This window comes from Ornithorhynchus anatinus, chromosome 6 (assembly GCF_004115215.2).
Source record: "Ornithorhynchus anatinus isolate Pmale09 chromosome 6, mOrnAna1.pri.v4, whole genome shotgun sequence".
NCBI classification, from domain to species: Eukaryota; Metazoa; Chordata; class Mammalia; order Monotremata; family Ornithorhynchidae; genus Ornithorhynchus; species Ornithorhynchus anatinus.
The window spans coordinates 17,041,969-17,062,628 of NC_041733.1; the positions used below are offsets into that span (position 1 = coordinate 17,041,969).

The 20,660-nt window shown below is 46.9% G+C and overlaps 1 protein-coding gene across 1 annotated transcript; it reads left to right on the top strand.

The window, feature by feature from the left end:
• Nucleotides 1–7,927: 7,927 nt before the first annotated feature.
• Nucleotides 7,928–19,225, top strand: RPS4X (ribosomal protein S4 X-linked). Its single transcript, XM_029067953.1, has 7 exons — nt 7,928–8,010; nt 11,989–12,066; nt 12,750–12,930; nt 14,747–14,844; nt 16,982–17,153; nt 17,752–17,909; nt 19,055–19,225. The coding sequence occupies exons 1-7, from the start codon at nt 8,008–8,010 to the stop codon at nt 19,154–19,156; spliced, it is 792 nt and encodes a 263-aa protein (XP_028923786.1). The 5' UTR covers nt 7,928–8,007; the 3' UTR covers nt 19,157–19,225.
• The last annotated feature ends 1,435 nt before the right edge of the window (nt 19,226–20,660 follow it).

A 20,660-nucleotide genomic window follows, 5' to 3' on the forward strand; every position in this document is an offset into this window, starting at 1 on the left:
ATGATGTTGGTATTTGTTAAGCGCTTACTATGTGCCAACCACTGCTCTAAATACTGGGTTCCACTGCTCTAAGCGCTGGGGTAGATACAAGGTCTTCAGGTTGTCCCACGTAGGGCTCACAGTCTTCATCCTCATTTTAAAGACGAGGGAACTGAGGCACAGAGAAGTTTAGTGACTTGCCCAAGGTCACCCAGCTGACAAGTGGTGGAGTTGGGATTAGAACCCATGACCAATGTGTATGAATTTGGGAACGTGCTCTGTGTATAAAATAAAGAGGAAAATGAGGCTCATTTTGGGTTAGGTGTCAGGTCAAAGTGACTTTCTGAATTCCTACCTCCAGCTCATTGACTAACTCTTTCAAACTTTAGTTCGGTGTCCTGCACATAGTAATCAATCAATCGATCAGTCATAATTATTGGGTGCCTACTGTGTGCAGAGCACTGTAATAATAATAATAACAATAATAATGATAATGTTGGTATTTGTTAAGCGCTTACTTACTGTTCTAAGCACTGGGGTAGATACAGGGGAATCAGGTTGTCCCACATGAGGCTCACAATCTTAATCCCCATTTTACCGATGAGGTAACTGAGGCACAGAGAAGTGAAGTGACTTGCCTACAGTCACACAGCTGACAAGTGGCAGAGCTGGGATTCGAACCCATGACCTCTGACTTCCAAGCCCATACCCTTTCCACTGAGCCGCACTGGTATTTGTTAAGTGCCAGGCACTGTTCTAAGCACGGGGCAGATACAAGGTCATGAGGTTGACCCACGTGGGGCTCACAGTCTTCATCCCCATTTTCCAGATGAGGGAACTGAGGCTCAGAGAAGCACACACACAGTACATAGTGGGAGTCAGAGGTCGTGGGTTCTAATCCCGGCTCTGCCACTAGTCTGCTGTGTGACTTTGAGCAAGTCACTTCACTTCTCTGGGCCTCAGTGACCTCATCTGTACAATGGGGATGAAGACTGTGAGCCCCACATGGGACAACCTGATTACCTTGTATCTACCCAGTGCGTAGAACAGTGCTTGGCACATAGTAAGCGCTTAACAAATACCATAATTATTATTAATGATCTTGTATCCACCCCAGTGCTTAGTACAATGCCTGGCACATAGTAAGCGCTTAACAAATACCTCAATTACTGCACAGTGCTTGGCACATAGCACTTAACAAATACCAAAATTATTATTAATGATTTTGTATCCACCCCAGTGCTTAGTACAATGCCAGGTACATAGTAAGCACTTAACAAATACCACAATTATTGGACAGTATGTGGCACATAGTAAGCACTTACAAATACCACAATTATTGGACAGAACATGGCACATAGTAAGCACTTAACAAATACCATAACTATTATTAATGATCTTGTATCCACCCCAGTGCTTAGTACAATGGCTGGTGCATAGTAAGCGCTTAACAAATACCACAATTATTGCACAGTACGTGGCACATAGTAAGCACTTAAGTACCACAATTATTGCACAATATGTGGCACATAGTAAGCACTTAACAAATACCACAACTATTGGACAGTACATGGCACATAGTAAGCACTTAAATACCATAACTATTATTAATGATCTTGTATCCACCCCAGTGCTTAGTGCAATGCCTGGTACATAGTAAGCACTTAACAAATACCACAATTATTGCACAATGCGTGGCACAAAGTAAGCACTTAAATACCACGATTATTGGACAGTATGTGGCACATAGTAAGCACTTAACAAATACCACAATTATTGGACAGTACATGGCACAAGGTAAACACTTAACAAATACCATAACTATTATTATTACAAGGTTTTGAAACCCTTGCAGCAATTGATCAATGAATCGATCCTATTTAGTGAGCACCCATTTTGCTCCTCTAATGACCGCCTACTCACCGTAGCTGAGTAAGCGCTGAACAAATACCAAATTATTATTATTACAGGGGCACACTCGTTACAGCGCACGCATTTGAGCCCCCAAAGTGCCCCCTGCCACCTTAGAAGCCAGGCCGGGTCCAGGAAAGATCCCTGGTTCTAGGAGGGAGGGTATCGGACTGGAATTAAAACCCCGACAGCTTGGGTGGGCCGGGAATTTCAACCCACACAGGACTTTCCCAAAGTTTCCCCCGTGCTCCTGAAATTCTTCTCCACCCTAATTACAACCCCTAATTTCCTCCGCCGCTTCCTTCCTCCTCCCGCTCAGGGGAGTGGAGGGAAAGCCCCTAAACCCCCCAACACCTGGATTGTGAATCCCCAGGTGTGTTTACAGTACACAGTGCGCTGGGCAAGCCCAGAAACTGCACCGTCTCACCTGTGCACTTAAAGGGGGCAATTCTCCTTCAGCTGTGAGAAGCAGTATGGCCTAGGGGGTAGAACACGGGCCTGGGAGTCAGAGAGATCTGGGTTCTAATCACAGCTCTGCCACTTGTCTGCTGTCACCTTGCGCAAGTCACGACGGGCTCACAGTCTAAAAGGGGGGAGACGGACGACGAAACGTAATAGTCCGGCGTCAATACCATCAAGATAAATAGAATCATAGATATAGTCACATCATTAATAAAATAGAGTCATAAATAACGTATACAAATATACACAGGTGCTGTGGGGAAGGGAAGGGAGATATTTGTTGCCGAGCCGGACTTCCCAAGCTCTTAGCACAGTGCACACAATGAGTGCTCAATAAATACGATTGAATGAATGATTGAATGAATGTTGTTTGTTATCTGTCTCCCCCCTTCTAGACTGTGATAAATAGAATCATAGATATAGACACATCATTAATAAAACAGAGTAATAAATAATGTATACAAAAATACACAGGTGCTGTGGGGAGGGGAAGGGGGAAATTTGTTGCCGAGCCGGACTTCCCAAGCTCTTAGCGCAGTGCACACAGTGAGTGCTCAATAAATACGATTGAATGAATGATTGAATGAATGTTTGTTATCTGTCTCGCCCCTTCTAGACTGTGATAAATAGAATCATAGATATAGACGCATCATTAATAAAACAGAGTAATAAATAATGTATACAAAAATACACAGGTGCTGTGGGGAGGGGAAGGGGGAAATTTGTTGCCGAGCCGGACTTCCCAAGCTCTTAGCGCAGTGCACACAGTGAGTGCTCAATAAATACGATTGAATGAATGATTGAATGAATGTTGCTTGTTATCTGTCTCCCCCCTTCTAGATTGTGATAAATAGAATCATAGATATAGACGCATCATTAATAAAATAGAGTAATAAATAATGTATACAAAAATACACAGGTGCTGTGGGGAGGGGAAGGGGGAAATTTGTTGCCGAGCCGGACTTCCCAAGCTCTTAGCGCAGTGCACACAGTGAGTGCTCAATAAATACGATTGAATGAATGATTGAATGAATGTTTGTTATCTGTCTCGCCCCTTCTAGACTGTGATAAATAGAATCATAGATATAGACGCATCATTAATAAAACAGAGTAATAAATAATGTATACAAAAATACACAGGTGCTGTGGGGAGGGGAAGGGGGAAATTTGTTGCCGAGCCGGACTTCCCAAGCTCTTAGCGCAGTGCACACAGTGAGTGCTCAATAAATACGATTGAATGAATGATTGAATGAATGTTGCTTGTTATCTGTCTCCCCCCTTCTAGATTGTGATAAATAGAATCATAGATATAGACATATCATTAATAAAACAGAGTAATAAACGATGTATACACAAATACACAGGTGCTGTGGGGAGGGGAAAGGGGAACTTTGTTGCCGAGCTGGACTTCCCAAGCTCTTAGCACAGCGCATTCAATAAGCACTCAATAAATACGATTGAACGAATGATTGAATGAATGAATGTTGTTTGTTATCTGTCTCCCCCCTTCTAGACTGTGATAAATAGAATCATAGATAGAGACACATCATTAATAAAACAGAGTAATAAATGATGTATACAAAAATACACAGGTGCTGTGAGGAGGGGAAAGGGGAACTTTGTTGCCGAGCTGGACTTCCCAAGCTCTTAGCACAGTGCACACAATAAGTGCTCAATAAATACGATTGAACGAATGTTTGAATGAATGAACGTTGTTTGTTTTCTGTCCCCCCTTCTAGACTGTGAGCCCACTGTCGGGCAGGGATTGTGTCTATCTGTTGCCCAATTGTACTTCCCAAGCGCTTAGCACAGTGTTCTGCACACAATAAACAGGGATGGTCTTTATCTGTTGCCGAATTGTACATTCCAAGCGCTTAGTACAGTGCTCTGCACACAGTCAACGCTCAATAAATGCGATTGAATGAATGACTAAGCACTCAATAAGTACCACTGAATGAATGATTAAATTCATGATTAGACTGTGAGCCCATTGTTGGGCAGGGATTGTCTCTATAGTAATAATAATAATAATAATAAGGTTGGTATGTGTTAAGCGCTTACTATGTGCCAAGCACTGTTCTAAGAGCTAGGGTAGATGTGCGCAAGTCACTTAACTTCTCTGTGCCTCAGGTACCTCATCTGTAAAATGGGGATGAAGACTGTGAACCTCACGTAGGACAACCTGATTACCCTGTATCCACCCCAGCGCTTAGAACAGTGCTCTGCACATAGTAAGCGCTTAACAAATACCAACATTATTATTATTGTTATTATTACAGGGTCATCGGGTTGTCCCACGAGAGGCTCACAGTTAATCCCATTTTACAGATGAGGGAACTGAGGCACAGAGAAGTGAAGTGACTTGCCCACAGTCACACAGCTGACAAGTGGCAGAGCTGGAATAAGAACCCATGATCCCTGACTCCCAAGCCCGGGCTCTTTCCACTGAGCCACGCTGCTTCTCTATAATAATAATAATAATAATGTTGGTATTTGTTAAGAGCTTACTATGTGCCAAGCACCTGTCTACGCATTGGGGTAGATACAAGGTCATCAGGTTGTCCCACGTGGGGCTCACAGTTTTAATCCCCATTTTACAGATGAGGTAACTGAGGCACAGAGAAGTGAAGTGACTTCCCCACAGTCACACAACAGACAAGTGGCGGAGCCAGGATGAGAACTCTGTTGCTAAATTGTACTTACAAGCGCTTAGTACAGTGCTCTGCACACAGTCAGCGCTCAATACATACCATTGAATGAATGAATGAATGAATGTTGTCAGTTGTCTTTCTGTCTCCCCCATTTAGACCGTGAGCCCATCACTGGGCAGGGATTGTCTCTGTTGCCCAACTGTCCATTCCAAGTGCTTAGTCCAGTGCTCTGCACATAGTAAGCACTCAATACATACCGCAGCGAGGCTCAGTAGAAAGAGCCTGGGCTTGGGAGCCGGAGGTCATGGGTTCAAATCCCGGCTCCGCCACTTAATAATAATGTTGGTATTTGTTAAGCGCTTACTATGTGCCGAGCACTGTTCTAAGCGCTGGGGTAGACACAGGGGAATCAGGTTGTCCCACGTGGGGCTCACCGTCTTAATCCCCATTTGACAGATGAGGTAACTGAGGCACAGAGAAGTTAAGTGACTTGGCCACAGTCACGCAGCTGACAAGTGGCAGAGCCGGGATTCGAACCCATGACCTCTGACTCCAAAGCCCGGGCTCTTTCCACTGAGCCACGCTGCTTCTCTCTGACACTTGTCAGCTGTGTGACTGAATCTTCTCTGTGACTCAGTTCCCTCATCTGGAAAATGGGGATTAAGACTGTGAGCCTCACGTGGGGCAACCTGATGACCCTGTATCTCCCCCAGCGCTTAGAACAGTGCTCGGAACATAGTAAGCGCTTAACAAATACCTACATTATTATTATTATTATTATTATTAGTGGAAAGAGCCCGGGCTTGGGAGTCAGAGGTCGTGGGTTCTAATCTCGACTCCACTGCTTGTCAGCTGTGTGACTGTGGGCAAGTCACTTCACTTCTCTGGGCCTCAGTTCCCTCATCTGTCAAATGGGGATGAAGAGTGTGAGCCCCACGAGGGCCAACCTGATGACCTTGTATCTACCCCAACGCTTGGCACAGAGTAAGCACTTAACAAATACCAACATTAGACTGAGCCCCCCCCTTTCCCTCTGCTCCCCCTCTCTTCTCCTCCCCCCTCCCACCCTCTGCTCTTCCCCCTTCCCCTCCCCTCAGCACTGTGCTCATTTGTATATATTTTTTATTAGAGAAGCAGCGTGACTCAGTGGAAAGAGCCTGGGCTGGGGCGTCAGAAGTCGTGGGTTCGAATCCCAGTTCAGCCGCTTGTCAGCTGTGTGACTCTGGGCAAGTCACTTCACTTCTCTGTGCCTCAGCTCCCTCATCTGTAAAATGCGGATGAAGACTCTGAGCCCTAAGTGGGACAACCTGATGGCCCTCTATCTCGCCCCACGCTTAGAACAGTGTTCTGCACATAGTAAGTGCTTAACAAATACCAACATTATTCTTATTACTAGAAGCAGCATGGCTCAGTGGAAAGACCCCGGGCTTGGGAGTCAGAGGTCATGGGTTCGAATCCCAGCTCCGCCACTTGTCAGCTGTGTGACTGTGGGCAAGTCACTTAACTTCTCTGTGCTTCAGTTCCCTCATCTGTCAAATGAGGATGAAGACTGTGAGCCTCACATGGGACAACCTGATGACCTTGTATCTACCCCAGCGCTTAGAACAGTGCTCTGCACATAGTAAGCGCTTAACAAATACCAACATTATTATTATTACCCTATTTATTTTTGTTAATGAGGTGTCTATCCCCTTGATTCTATTTATCGTGAAGATGTTGTCTCATTTTTCATTCATTCATTCAATAGTATTTATTGAGCGCTTACTAGGTGCAGAGCACTGTATTAAGCACTTGGAATGTTTTTTGTCTGTCTCCCCTGATTGAATGAATGAAGGCTCTGCACCTAGTAAGCACTCAATAAATACTATTGAATGACTGCTCTGCGCCTATTAAGTGCTCAATACATAGGATTGAACGAATGAAGGCTCTGCACCTAGTAAGCGCTCAATACATAAGATTGAATGAATGCTCTGCACCTAGTAAGCGCTCAATACATAGGATCGAATGAATGAATGCTCTGCACCTAGTAAGATGAATGCTCTGCACCTAGTAAGCGCTCAATAAATACGATGGAAGGAATGAAGGCTCTGCACCTAGTAAGCGCTCAATCCATAGGATCGAATGAATGAATGCTCTGCACCTAGTAAGCGCTCAATCCATAGGATCGAATGAATGCTCTGCATCTAGTAAGTGCTCAATATAGGATGGAATGAATGCTCTGCACCTAGTAAGCGCTCAATCCATAGGATGGAAGGAATGCTCTGCACCTAGTAAGCGCTCAGTACATAGGATCGAATGAATGAATGCTCTGCACCTAGTAAGCGCTCAATCCATAGGATCGAATGAATGCTCTGCATCTAGTAAGTGCTCAATATAGGATGGAATGAATGCTCTGCACCTAGTAAGTGCTCAATCCATAGGATGGAAGGAATGCTCTGCACCTAGTAAGCGCTCAATCCATAGGATCGAATGAATGAATGCTCTGCACCTAGTAAGCGCTCAATCCATAGGATCGAATGAATGCTCTGCATCTAGTAAGTGCTCAATATAGGATGGAATGAATGCTCTGCACCTAGTAAGCGCTCAATCCATAGGATGGAAGGAATGCTCTGCACCTAGTAAGCGCTCAATCCATAGGATCGAATGAATGCTCTGCATCTAGTAAGTGCTCAATATAGGATGGAATGAATGCTCTGCACCTAGTAAGCGCTCAATCCATAGGATCGAATGAATGAATGCTCTGCACCTAGTAAGCGCTCAATCCATAGGATCGAATGAATGCTCTGCATCTCGTAAGCGCTCAATCCATTGGATGGAACGGATGAAGACTCCGCACCCAGTAAGCGGCGGTCAGGGAGTCCTCCGGCCGGCAGGGGGCGGGCGCGGGGAGGGCGGGGCCGTGGGGGGGGGCGCGCCGGGGCCGGGACCCGGATGTAGGCGCGCTCCCGCGGGGATATGGGCGCGTGCCCGGAAGGAGGCGTCCCTTTCGGCGCGCGGCGCAGCCATGGTGAGGCTTGGGGCCGCCCGGGCCTTCCGCCGCCATCCGCCGCCATCCTTCCCCGGCCCCCGACCCCCGGCTCCGCCGCCACCCTCGGGACGTCCGCCGGGCCCGGGGGCGGCGGAGGGGCGGCTCCGTGGGCCGGGCCGGGCCGGGATGGCGGCCGATGGCGGCGGGGAAGGGGAGGAGGAGGGCAGGGACCGGCCGCCATCGCCTCGGGAGGGAAGCCGGCCGGGAGGGGAAAGACCGGCCTTCTCACCCCGCTTCTCCTCTCCGTGACCCGAGGCCAGTCCCCCTCGCATCCCCCACCTCTCTTCCCTCTTCCATAGCCCTCCTGAGCGCTCACTTCCTCCAGGAGGCCTTCCCACGCCCAGCCCCCCTTGCCCTCTGCTCCCCTTCCCCTCCATATCTGTGCATATTATTCTATTTATTGTATTAATAATGCTTGTAGACCTGTAATTCTATTTACTTTGATGCTCTTGAGCCCTTCCTTTCCCACTGCCCCCCCCCCGCCCCCATTGCCCCTGCACCCTCCCCCAAGCACTGTGCCTATTTGTGTATATTATTTATTACTCTATTTTGTTAATGATGCGTTTATATCTATAATTCTATTTATTTTGATGCTCTTGAGGCCTTCCTAGGCTGAGCCCTTCTTTTCCCTCTGCCCCTCCTGCCCTCCCCATTGCCCCTGCACCCTCCCCCAAGCACTGTGCCTATTTGCAAATATTATTTATTACTCCATTTATTTTGTTAATGAAGTGTCTATATCTATGATTCTATTTATTACGATGCTCTTGAGGCCTCCCCAGGCTGAGCCCTTCCTTTCCCTCTGCCCCTCCTCCCCATTGCCCCTGCACCCTCCCCAGAGCACTGCCTATTTGTATATATTATTACTCTATTTTGTTAATGATGCGTCTATATCTATAATTCTGTTTATTTTGATGCTCTGGAGGCCTTACCAGGCTGAGCCTTTCCTTTCCCTCTGCCCCTTCTCCCCTCCCCATTGCCCCTGCACCCTCCCCACAGCACTGTGCCTATTTGTATACATTATTTTTAGTTTATTTATTTTGTTAATGATGCGTCTATATCTATAATTCTATTTTTTTTGATGCTCTTGAGGCCTTCCCAGGCTGAGCCCTCCCTTTCCCTTTGCTCCTCCTCCCCTCCCCATTGCCCCTGCACCCTCTCTCTGCTCTTCCCCTCCCCATAGCACTGTGCATATCTGTACATACTATTTATTACTTTATTTTGTTAATGATGCGTCTGTATCTGATTATTTATTTTGATGCTCTTGAGGCCTTCCCAGGGTGAGCTCTCCCTTTCCCTCTGCTCCTCCTCCCCTCCCCATTGCTCCTTCTCCCTCTGCACTTCCCCCTTCCCTTCCCCACAGCACTTGTGTATATTTGTATATATTATTACTCTATTTTGTGAATGAGGTGTCTCTATGATTCGATTTATTTTGATGCTCTTGAGGCCTTTCCAGACTGAGCCCTCCCTTTGCCTCTGCCCCTCCTGCCCTCCCCATTGCCCCTGCACCCTCCCCACAGCACTGTGCATATTTGTATAATTTATTACTCTGTTTTGTTAATGAGATGTCTATGATACTATTGCTTTGGATGCTCTGGAGGCCTTCCCAGGCTGAGCCCTCCCTTTCCCTCTGCTCCTCCTCTTCCCATTCTCCCTTCTTCTGCTCTTCCCCCTTCCCCTCCCCACAGCACTGCATATTTGTATATATTGTTTATTACTGTTTGTTTTATTGTGTATAGACCTATAATTCTATTTAATTAGATGCTCTTGAGGCCTTCCCAGACTGAGCCCTCTTTTCCCCTCCCCATCTCCCCTTCCCCCTCCCTCTGCTCTTCCCCCTTCCCCTCCCCACAGCACTGTGCATATTTGTATATATTGTTTATTACTCTCTTTATTTTATTAATGATGTGTATAAACCTTTAATTCTATTTATTTTGATGCTCTTGAGGCCTTCCCAGACTGAGCCCTTCCTTTCCCTCTGCTCCTCCTTCCCTCCCTATTCCCCCTTCTCCCTCCCTCTGCTCTTCCCCTCCCCACAGCACTGCATATTTGTATATATTTATTACTCTATTTTGTTAATGATGTGCCTATATCTGTGTTTCTATTTATCTATTTTGATGGTACTGATGCCTGTCTACTTGTTTAGCTGTCTCCCCCTTTTAGATTGTGAGCCCATTGTGGGGCAGGGGTGGCCTCTATTTGTTGTCCAATTGTCCACTCCAAGGGCTTAGTACAGTGCTCTGCACACAGCAAGCGCTCAATAAGGATTATTGAATGAATGAACTGTCTCGTTCATTCGATCGTATGTATCAAACCCTTACTATGTGCAGAGCGCTGGACTGAGCCCTTGGAATGGACGACTCGGCAACACGCTTCCCGAGAAGCAGCGGGGCTCAGGGGCAAGAGTGCCGGCTTGGGAGTCAGAGGTCAGGGGTTCTAATCTCCCCCCCGCCACTGATCTGCTGTGACTTTGGGCAAGGCGCTTCACTTCTCTAGGCCTCACTTATCTGGAAAATGGGGATTGAGACTGTGAGCCCCACGTGGGACAACCTGACAACCTTGCATCTTGTACCTTGTATAATAATAATGGTGGTATTAAGTGCTTACTACGTGCAAAGCACTGTTCTAAGCACTGGAGGGGATACAACATGATCAGGTCGTCCCACATGGGGCTTACAGTTTTTTTTTTAATCCCCATTTTACAGATGAGGTAACTGAGGCCCAGAGAAGTGAAGTGACTTGCCTGAAGTCACACAGCTGGCAAGCAGCAGAGCTGGGATTAGAACCCGTGACCTCTGACTCCCAAGCCCGGGCTCTTTCCACTGAGCCACACTGCTTCTCCAAATGGGGATGAAGACTGCGAGCCCCACTTGGGACAACCTGATTACCTTGAATTTACCCCAGCGCTTAGAACAATGCTTGGCACAGAGTAAGCACTTAACTAACACAATTATTATTCTCTGGGCCTCCAATTCCTTCATCTGTAAAATGGGGATGAAGACTATGAGCCCCACGTGGGGCAGGGACTGTATCAAACCTGATTACCTTGTAATAATAATAATGATGGTGATGGTATTTAAGCGCTTACTCTGCTAAACCCTGTTCTTAGCACTGGTTGAGATCCAAGGTAACCAGTTTGTCCCACATGAGACTCACATTCTTCACCCCTGTTTTACAGATTAGGGAATTGAGGCACAGAGAACTGATGCGATTCACCCAAAGTCACAGTTGATGAGTGGCAAACCTGGGATTAGAACCCACGACCTCCGACTCCCAACCCCGGGCTCTTTCCATTAAGCCATGATGCTTCTCTGCCCATTCCAGCGCTTAGTATGGTACCTGGCACATAGTAAGCGCTTAACAAATGCCACCATCATTAGGCACCTCAAGGCTGCCTGCTATTGTGGCCAAGGAGCCCTGAACCCTGCAATCTCCAAACCCTCCTACTGTCAGCCAATCAGTCGTATTTATTGAGGACCTACTATGTGCAGAGCACTGTACTGAGCGCTTGGGAGAGATATAGAGTAGCGCAGTAGAGTGTAAAAAGGTGTCAGCGGCATGGCGGAGATGGGACAGTGGGAGCTTTTGGCGAGATGCTCCGAGGGTTTCAGGCTGAGAGCCGGGAGACCTTGGGGAAATTTTCCATCCCTTGAAGTCCCTAAGGGACAATGAAATAAATCTTCCAGCCTGTAAGCACCATGTGGACAGGGAATGTGCCTGTTGTACACTCCCAACTTCTCAGTACAGTGCCCTGCACACAGAAAGCGCTCAATAAATAAGATTGACTGACTAGGTGGTTGGTTGTGAGGCCCCGGCCACCTTTATTTGGCCTCGTAGAGGATGGGGGCTTTGAGAGATTTGAAATGGGGTCATTAGGAGCATTTCTTAGTCTAGTGCCGCCGGTGCAGTGGTTTGGGAGCCCTCAGATTTCTTGTTGGCTAACTGACTTCTTCCTTTAAGGCTCGGGGTCCAAAGAAGCATCTGAAGCGTGTTGCCGCGCCCAAGCATTGGATGCTGGATAAACTGACGGGTGTTTTCGTAAGTATCAGTTTCTCCGATGTATTGTAAAAGCAGAAGCACATTTTTTTTTTCCGGAGTCCCGGGTGTAATGCCGATACTTGTTAAAATTGGTCATCGACATCGAAAACGTTTGTGATGAGTTGAAGTGGAGGTAGTTTAAGCCTTTGAGAACTCTTGTTTCGGGTTTACCCTATCTTGTTCTGTAAACCCTGGCCCCTTTTCTGGGGTACTGTCCTCGAGCAATTGCTGATTGCTGATATGCAGAAAAACTCAGTTTGATAGCCTGCCCTGCATGTTTTTTTAAGAATCAGAGAGATGAGAATTACAGGAAAATCGTGGCTTTCCAGAAGACGGGATTACTGACTGACTGATGGCTGACTAGGCCTCAATTTAGTGTCGTTGAGGAGTCTTGGAATGTGGTGCGTGCGGTGGCTCAGTCCCCCGCCGGTGTCCACTGCTGTCCATTGACCATTGCGGGGTCTTGGGCCACATCATTTCTCTCTGCCCTCTTTTGTCTCGTGCAACCCTCTGAATCGAGGGCTTCCGTGTCAGGCCCAGTAAGGAGTAATTGGCATCCTCTATAGTGTCAGTTTTGAAAGACTGAAGTATGGGGCGATGTCACCTAAGGGGGATTTGGGGTGGGAACAGTGCAAATCCCCGATTTCAGAGCCGAAATGCCTCACTTTGTTTCTCCCGTGCAGGCACCTCGTCCATCCACAGGCCCCCACAAGCTGAGGGAGTGCCTTCCGCTCATCATATTCCTCAGGAACAGGCTGAAGTACGCCCTGACCGGAGATGAGGTGAAGAAGATCTGCATGCAGCGCTTCATCAAGATCGACGGGAAGGTCCGCACGGACATCACCTACCCTGCTGGATTTATGGGTGAGTGGAGATAGGTCAGGTGTCCGCGTGTTGAGGGAGCGAGGGGCTCGTGGAAGCTCTTAGGTTGCCTGTTACCTAGTTCATTTTGGATTGTATCGACGGTGGGAAGCTGCAATATTTCTAGGGATCCACTAGAGGAATAACGATGGCATTTGTTAAGCGCCTAATGTGTGCAAAGCACTGTTCCAAGCACTGGAAAAGGCAAGCCCAGTTGACCCTGCACAAAATGCTCCCCTCATTTTGTTAGTTCCTGTAGTACTTGATAGGTTTGATGAGAGGTATTTACTAAACGCTTATTGGGTGTAGAGCACTGTACTGGGTACTTGGGAGAGCACAATACAACAGAGTTGGTAGAGATGGTCTTAGTTTGGGTGATTTGTGGAGAGAATAATAATTATGATGGTATTAAGCGCTTACTATGTGCAAAGCACTGTTCTAAGTGCTGGGGGGATGCAAGGTGATCAGGTTGTCCCACGTGGGGCTCACAGTCTTAATCCCCATTTTCCAGGTGAGGGAACTGAGGCCCAGAGAGGTGAAGTGATTTGCCCAAAGTCACACAGCTGACAAGCAGCGGAGCTGGGATTAGAACCCATGACCTCTGACTCCCAAGCCTGGGCTATTTCCACTGAGTCACTCAGTGGATAGAGCACGGGCCTGGATTCTAATCCCAGCTCTGCCATTTGTCTCTTTTGTGACGCTGCTCTGCGCCTCAGTTGTCATCTGCAAAAGTGGGGATTAAGAGAGCCCCAGGTGAGACGGGGCATGTCCAACCTAATTAAATTGCGTCTACCCCAGTGCTTAGAACAGTGCTTGGCACATCATTAGTGCCTAACGAGTACCATAAATACTATTACTGTTGTTTTTCCATTCTGAGCGTTCAAAGTCAAAATGCATGCCGATGAATATCCTGACTTGGAGATAGCAAGCAGCAGTTTGGGAAACAGATCCCTTTTTTATTTTGAAGAGGCCTGGAATTAGAAAATACTGGTTAAGAACACACTGCTGTTCAAGAGTGTGTTTTGACCACTTCTGGTAACAATCGATCAGTGATATTTATTGAAAGCCACTATGTGCAGAGCACTGTACTAAGCACTTGGGAGAGTACAATTAGGTAGAGTTGGAACGCAATTTGTCCCTCTAGCTATATTTAAGAAGCTGCTTATTCTGGTCCTATCTTGTCTTATGCTGTGGAGTCGTCTCCGACCATAGCGACTCCAGGGACATCTCTCCCAGAACGCCCCACTCTCCGTCTGCAATCCTGCCTGTCTGCAAATAGTGCTGTCGATTTGGAGCCCTATATTGGCCAAAAGTTTGGAGTTTAAAGTGAGGCCAGTAATGTGGAATTGAGGGATGCCAGCCATTCCTTGCCTCCAAGGTATGAGTGAGCCCGACACTCAGGACAAGAAGTTTCTGGAGACTGCTTGGATTGGATCCCCAAGTGTTGACAACCAGAGATTGAGTGGTCTGAGCCCTGCTCCCCTCCACTAACTTTTAAGGAGCTGGAATTAAGGGGGAAGAGGAGAGGGTGGGTGGGGTCACCCCTTCCCGGCTCTGACCTGCTTTTCACAGACCATACTACAAGTCCTGGAGGTTCTGGTGGAGCTAGCTTCCCCTTGGAGCCGCTTACTTTTAAGGGCAGGGTGTGTGTCTATATATATATATGCGTGTCCATGTGCGTGCACTTGCTACTAAAGCTAAGGATCTCATGACTGTAGTTTCCCTACATGTAATGTTTCTCTTTTTGATCACAGTGAGACAAGTATCTTTGCAAGAAAGTTCCCGTGCTAATGTAGATTTGTAACGTTTTTCAAATCAGATGTCATCAGTATCGAGAAGACCGGCGAGCACTTCCGCCTGGTCTATGACACAAAGGGCCGTTTTGCTGTTCACCGCATCACAGCAGAAGAAGCTAAGGTGAGTTCCGGGCCCGTTGACAACCCCGACGCTTTCGTCTAACCAGTTGTCCAACGGTAATGGTATTAAGCTCTGGGAGAGATTACCCAGGTGGGAATTAGATAGGACAGTCCCCGTCCCTGTGGGGGTTTGCGGATCAAAGGTGCCGGTAGGGACAGTTGAGGCAAGGCCTGGATCCCTCGCACTGCGTTCACGGAGGAGAGTTGGTGCGGCTCTCTAATTGTTATACTCTACGCAGACCGGATGGACCAAAGCCTTTGCAGGGCCCGAAGGGGTAAAGTCTTCCAGGCTCTTCATGGGTCCGTGGGTCGTCCTCGGAAGACCCAGAAAGCTTCACCCATTTAACTTAATCCCACTGCTTAAACCCTCTCTTCTGTTGTTGAAAAATGGATTGAGAATTGCTGAGGATATCCAAGCCTTTTTTTATGGTACCTGTTAAGCGCTTACTATGTGCCAGGCACTGTACTAAATGCTGAGGTAGTTACAAGCTAATCAGGTTGCATGCAGTCCTTGTCCCACATGGGGCTCACGGCTTTGATCCCCATTTTATAGCTGTAACTGAGGCACAGTGAAGTGACTTGCCCAAGGTCACACAACATACAAGTGGAGGATCCAGAGTTAGAACCCAGGCCCTCTGTCCACTAGGCTGTGCTGCTTTTAAGAACAGCCCCAAACTCGGTAACTTACAAGTTCTCCGAGGCTGAAGGTTTGGTATTAGTTGATGAGAGTGAGTAACCCAAAGCTCCCCAAGGGACTGGGGATGAGGAGGGTGGAAGCTTAAAGTGTTGTACTGTACTGTTGAATCACCAGCAAATACCTGTGACAGTCAGGTATTCTGATAATACTTTTTAGATAGTGCTTGCATTTCCAAAGAGCTTTCACTTAATTTCATCCTCACCGTCCTTGTGAGGTTGGGCAAATATCCCCATTTTCCAGATAGGGATACGGGTGTGTGGAGGTTAGGCGACTTGCCAAGTCACCAGAGAGCCAGCAGGGCTTAGCAGTTTTGTTCATCCGACTCCCAGATCCATCATACACTGTAAGACCTCCCATGTGGTTTCCTTCTGCTAATCTGTACTTTTGAAAGTTCTAATAGGAAGCAGTGGTAGGGGCTTAAACTCAAATGATACGTGTTTATTATAAGGGTTTATCAGTGTGTCCTAAAGAACTCCCTTTTAAAATGGGAGATTGAAGCTGAATAATTAAAAGTTGCGCTTTTGTAAAATCAAACATGGCCTTGGGGAAATAGCATGGAAATGAGGAGTAATTGTTGGGTTCATTTCAAATTCTGCCCAGTTATTCTGTGATTGGCAATGCAGTAGTTTGTGTCCACATCCTTTGAATTGGTTCAGTGTCAAAACACAAACCACCAGGACAAAAAGAGAAGGAAATTAAGTACGTTGTAGAAAGGTTTTGGCATAGTTTTCCATTCTTGGAATTATGAATCTGCAGGTATAATTGACAAGTATTATTGCTATTATTAATAATAATAAATGTTGCTTAAGGAGTTACAAGCCAAACACTCTTCTGAGCACTGAACAGATTAATCAGGGTGGATGCAGTCCCTGTCTTACATGGGGCTCACAGTCTTAGGAGTACTGTGAGTTTTTAAATTGTCTTCCTGCCTGATTCTTGAGTAGTGGTCTGGGGTATGTGGCCAGTTTAATCTGGTTTATTTTCTAGGTTTATGTAAAATTTGGTTGAACTGTTAAGATATTCATTCAGTCATATTTATTGAGTTCTTACTGTGTGCAGAGCACTGTACTAAGCACTTGGAATGTACAATTTGGCAACAGATAGACAGTCCCTGCCCAACAGCAGGCTCACAGTCTAAAAATCTATCCCACCTCAGTAGGATGAAGGTAAATGGATCCCTATGTCTGTCTTTTGAGTGCTTTGGTAGGAAAATGTGCTTTAAAGATTGTTGGTGGCATTTTCATTCATTCAGTCGTATTTATTGAGCGCCTACTGTGTGCAGAGCACTGTGCTAAGCGCGTGGAAAGTACAGTTTAGCAACAGAGACGGTCCCTGCCCACAAAGGGCTCACAGTCAGAGTCTGTCAAGCTGGGTAGGGCTTCTTAGCAGCTTTGGTTTCCGTCCGTACTGTGCTAATCCTTGGCGACGTGTGTATTAACAGTACAAGTTGTGCAAAGTGAGGAAGATCTTCGTGGGCACAAAAGGCATCCCCCACCTGGTGACACATGAAGCTCGCACCATCCGCTACCCAGACCCGCTCATTAAGGTGAACGACACCGTTCAGATCGACTTAGAGACGGGGAAGATCACCGACTTCATCAAGTTCGATACAGGTAAGGCGGTCCCGACTCCCAACGCCCGCCGGGGCGACTAGGCAGGATTTCGTCCGGAGGAAAGCATTTGTCCAAGGGCCTCGTCGTGAGAACCAAAGCCTTCTCGAGCTCTAATGTAAGGATCTTCCTTGCGTCCCATTTTATCGGAAGATGTCAGCTAAAAGTAGGAGAACCCACGGGGTAGGAAGTTGCAAAGAGGCTAAATGTTTAAAAAAATAAAGAGGACTGAACCGGGATGCTCGTTTTAGTCTTAGACTGACTTGGATCAGTTATCCATTTGAAAGAGAAGGGGGCTGATTGACACACTTGATCTGTGATGGTAAAGAGGAAACCTTCGGCTCAAGTCCAGTTACCTGAGATCTCATTTGAAAGGAGGTGCGGTTCCTGTGAAACGTAGATTTCATTCAGTCGTACTTCTTGGGGCGCTTACCGTGTGCAAAGCACTGTACTGTTTAGCACCGGTCTGGCAGTCTTGTCCAGTCTGATTCCAAGAGTTGCGTCAGAAGGCATTTATTTGTCCTGTTCGTTTTAAAGAGAGCGTCCGGTTTTGTTGGTCAGAGTCCCTTCATTGCTCGAGTTTTTTTTTCTTCTTGCCCAGGTAACCTGTGTATGGTGACCGGTGGTGCTAATTTGGGCCGAATTGGCGTGATCACCAACAGAGAGAGACATCCCGGCTCCTTTGACGTGGTTCATGTAAAGGATGCCAATGGCAACAGCTTTGCCACTAGGCTTTCCAACATCTTTGTTATCGGAAAGGTAAGTTTATTTTCCCATTTATTTTAAAATAATGAAAACAATGAAAAAACCTTATGGCCCTTTATTGGTGGTTCATCTCCTTCTGAGAGCATTTAAGCAACCAACAAGACCTGTTCCCCATAAGCTTAGTTCAGTACTCTGCCTGACCTATTGACTAATCTATTCAATTCTAAGGCATGATCTTTTACAAATTGCTCTATTCTTTGGCCACTCTCTCTCACCCCCACCAGAAACATCTCTGCTCCAGGGAAACAACCATTGGTATTTTATAAAGCATTTGCTAGAATGTTTCCTGCCTTAAAGGAGCTTGAAATCTAGGGAGGGGATTAAATTACACATAGGGGGCAATGGATACATATGTGTTTGTGTGTGTGTGTATGTATGTATGTGCACACACTTATATATACTAAATCCTGTGATGGGGTGTGAGTCCCCAAGTGCTCAGTTGAGCCATTATTTAGGTAAGGTTTCCTGGAAGTTTTAGTAGGGAGCTTGCAGGAGGGAGCAGTGATCTGCCGGTTGTGAAGGGGGGCTTCCAGACCAGGAGGGTGGGTGTGTGGTGACTTTGACTTGGATCAAGTGTGTGAGCCAGGGTGTAGTGGGAGGAGAGTGAAGATATGAGGTAGAGAGCCGATTGAGTGCCTTGCCCAGGAGCTTCTGCTTGAAGGGCAACCATTGGAGGCAATAGCCAAATCACTTCTGTTTTCGGCGAGGTCCTCGAATCGGCTCTTCTGGAAGTGCGTATGAGGTGAATGAATTGGGTCTTTGCCTGAATTTAGCACATTTAGGTGAGCAGTCTTAGACTGCTCCCTGAATCAATCATTTACACTGAGCGCTTACTATGCGCAGAGCACTGCTAAGCACGCGGGAGAGTACAGTATAAACAGTTGGTAGACAAGTTTCCCTTCACCGTTTCGAGGGAGAAGCCTGGCAACTGAACCAGTTTGGAATTTGCTTCCCATCTTGCTACCTGGGAGTTCGGGAACGTATAAGTTTTCGTTCGTATTCATTGAGCAATTACTGTGTACATAGCACCGTACTGAGCTCTTGGGAGAGTAAAATACAACAGGCGGACAACATTCCCTGCCCACAGTGAGCTGCTAGGGAGCTGCTGTTTCAGTTTTCTTCCACCTTCTCTCTTTCAGGGCAACAAGGCTTGGATTTCCCTGCCCCGTGGAAAGGGTATCCGCCTGACCATTGCCGAAGAGAGGGACAAGCGATTGGCGGCCAAAGCAAGCAGTGGTTAATCGAACGCTAGCCTGGACAAAAGAGGAAAATTTGTCAGTCAAATAAAGATACTATGCTACCGAACAATCTCCCCGCTTGTTTTCTGCTTTTATTTTTCTGGTATTTGTTAAGCACTGTGTGCAAAGCACTATTCTAAGCGCTGGGGAGGGATACAGGGTGATCAGGTTGTCCCACGTGGGGCTCGGTCTTAATCCTCATTTTACAGATGAGATAAATGAGGCACAGAGAAGTTAAAGTGACTTGCACAAAGTCTCACAGCTGACAAGTGGCATAGCCAGGATTAGAACCCATGACCTCTGACTCCCAAGCCTGTGCTGTTTCCACTGAGCCGTGCTGCTTCCCATGAATAATAGTGCTGATATTTGTTAAGCGCTTGCTTAGAGAAGCAGTGTGGTTCAGTGGAAAGAGCCCAGGCTTGGGAGTCAGAGGTCATGGGTTCTAATTCCGGCTCCACCACTTGTCAACTGCATGACTTTGGGCAAGTCACTTAATTTCTCTGTGCCTCAGTTACCTCATCTGTAAAATGGGGATTGATTTTGAGCCCCACATGGGGCAACCTGATCACCTTGTATTCCCCAGCACTTAGAACAGTGCTTTGCACATACTAAGCACTTAATAAATACCATCATTATTATGTGCCAAGCACTGTTCTAAGCACTGGGATAGATGCAAGCTAGTCAGGTTGTCCCACGTGGGGCTCAGTAATAATGTTGGTATTTGTTAAGCGCTTACTATGTGCAGAGCACTGTTCTAAGCGCTGGGGTAGACCCGGGAATTAGGTCCCACATGGGGCTCACAGTCTTAATCCCCATTTTACAGATGAGGGGACTGAGGCACAGAGAAGTTAAGTGACTTGCCCACAGTCACACAGCTGACAAGTGGCAGAGCTGGGATTAGAACCCATGACCTCTAACTCCAAAGCCCATGCTCTTTCCACTGAGCCACGCTACTTCTCATAATGGTGGTATTTGTTAAGTGCTTACTATGTGCCAAGCACTGTTTTAAGCACTGGGGGAGATAGAAGGTAATCAGGTTGTCCCATGTGGGGCTCACAGTCTTAATCCCCATTTTACAGATGAGGTCACTGAGGCACAGAGAAGTGAAGTGACTTGCCCAAAGTCACACAGCTGACAAGTGGCAGAGCTGCGATTAGAACCCATGACCTCTGGCTCCAAAGCCCAGCCTCTTTCCACTAAGCCATGCTCAGTCTTAATCCCCGTATTACAGATGAGGTAAATGAGGCCCAGAGAAGTGACTGGTTCAAAGTCACAGCTGACGAGTAGCGGAGGTGGGATTAGAACCCATGATCTCTGACTCCCAGGCCCGGACTCTTTCTGCTAAACCACTGGTTTTCCATCCTTTCTTCCACTTTCCTTATTCTCAAACTTCAAAACGAGCTTTGCCATTCTCACCCCAAAAGTACCAAGAGATCCCCTCTGCTGACCCAAGAGCTCTCCCTTTGACCAGTGGGCAGGTCTGTTTCCTTCTGCCTCAGCAATCCCT

Coding starts and splice junctions, on each gene's coding strand:
- RPS4X (XM_029067953.1), top strand. Junction 12,067..12,749: donor ATAAACTGACGGGTGTTTTC/GTAAGTATCAGT, acceptor TCTCCCGTGCAG/GCACCTCGTCCATCCACAGG. Junction 17,154..17,751: donor CTTCATCAAGTTCGATACAG/GTAAGGCGGTCC, acceptor CTTCTTGCCCAG/GTAACCTGTGTATGGTGACC.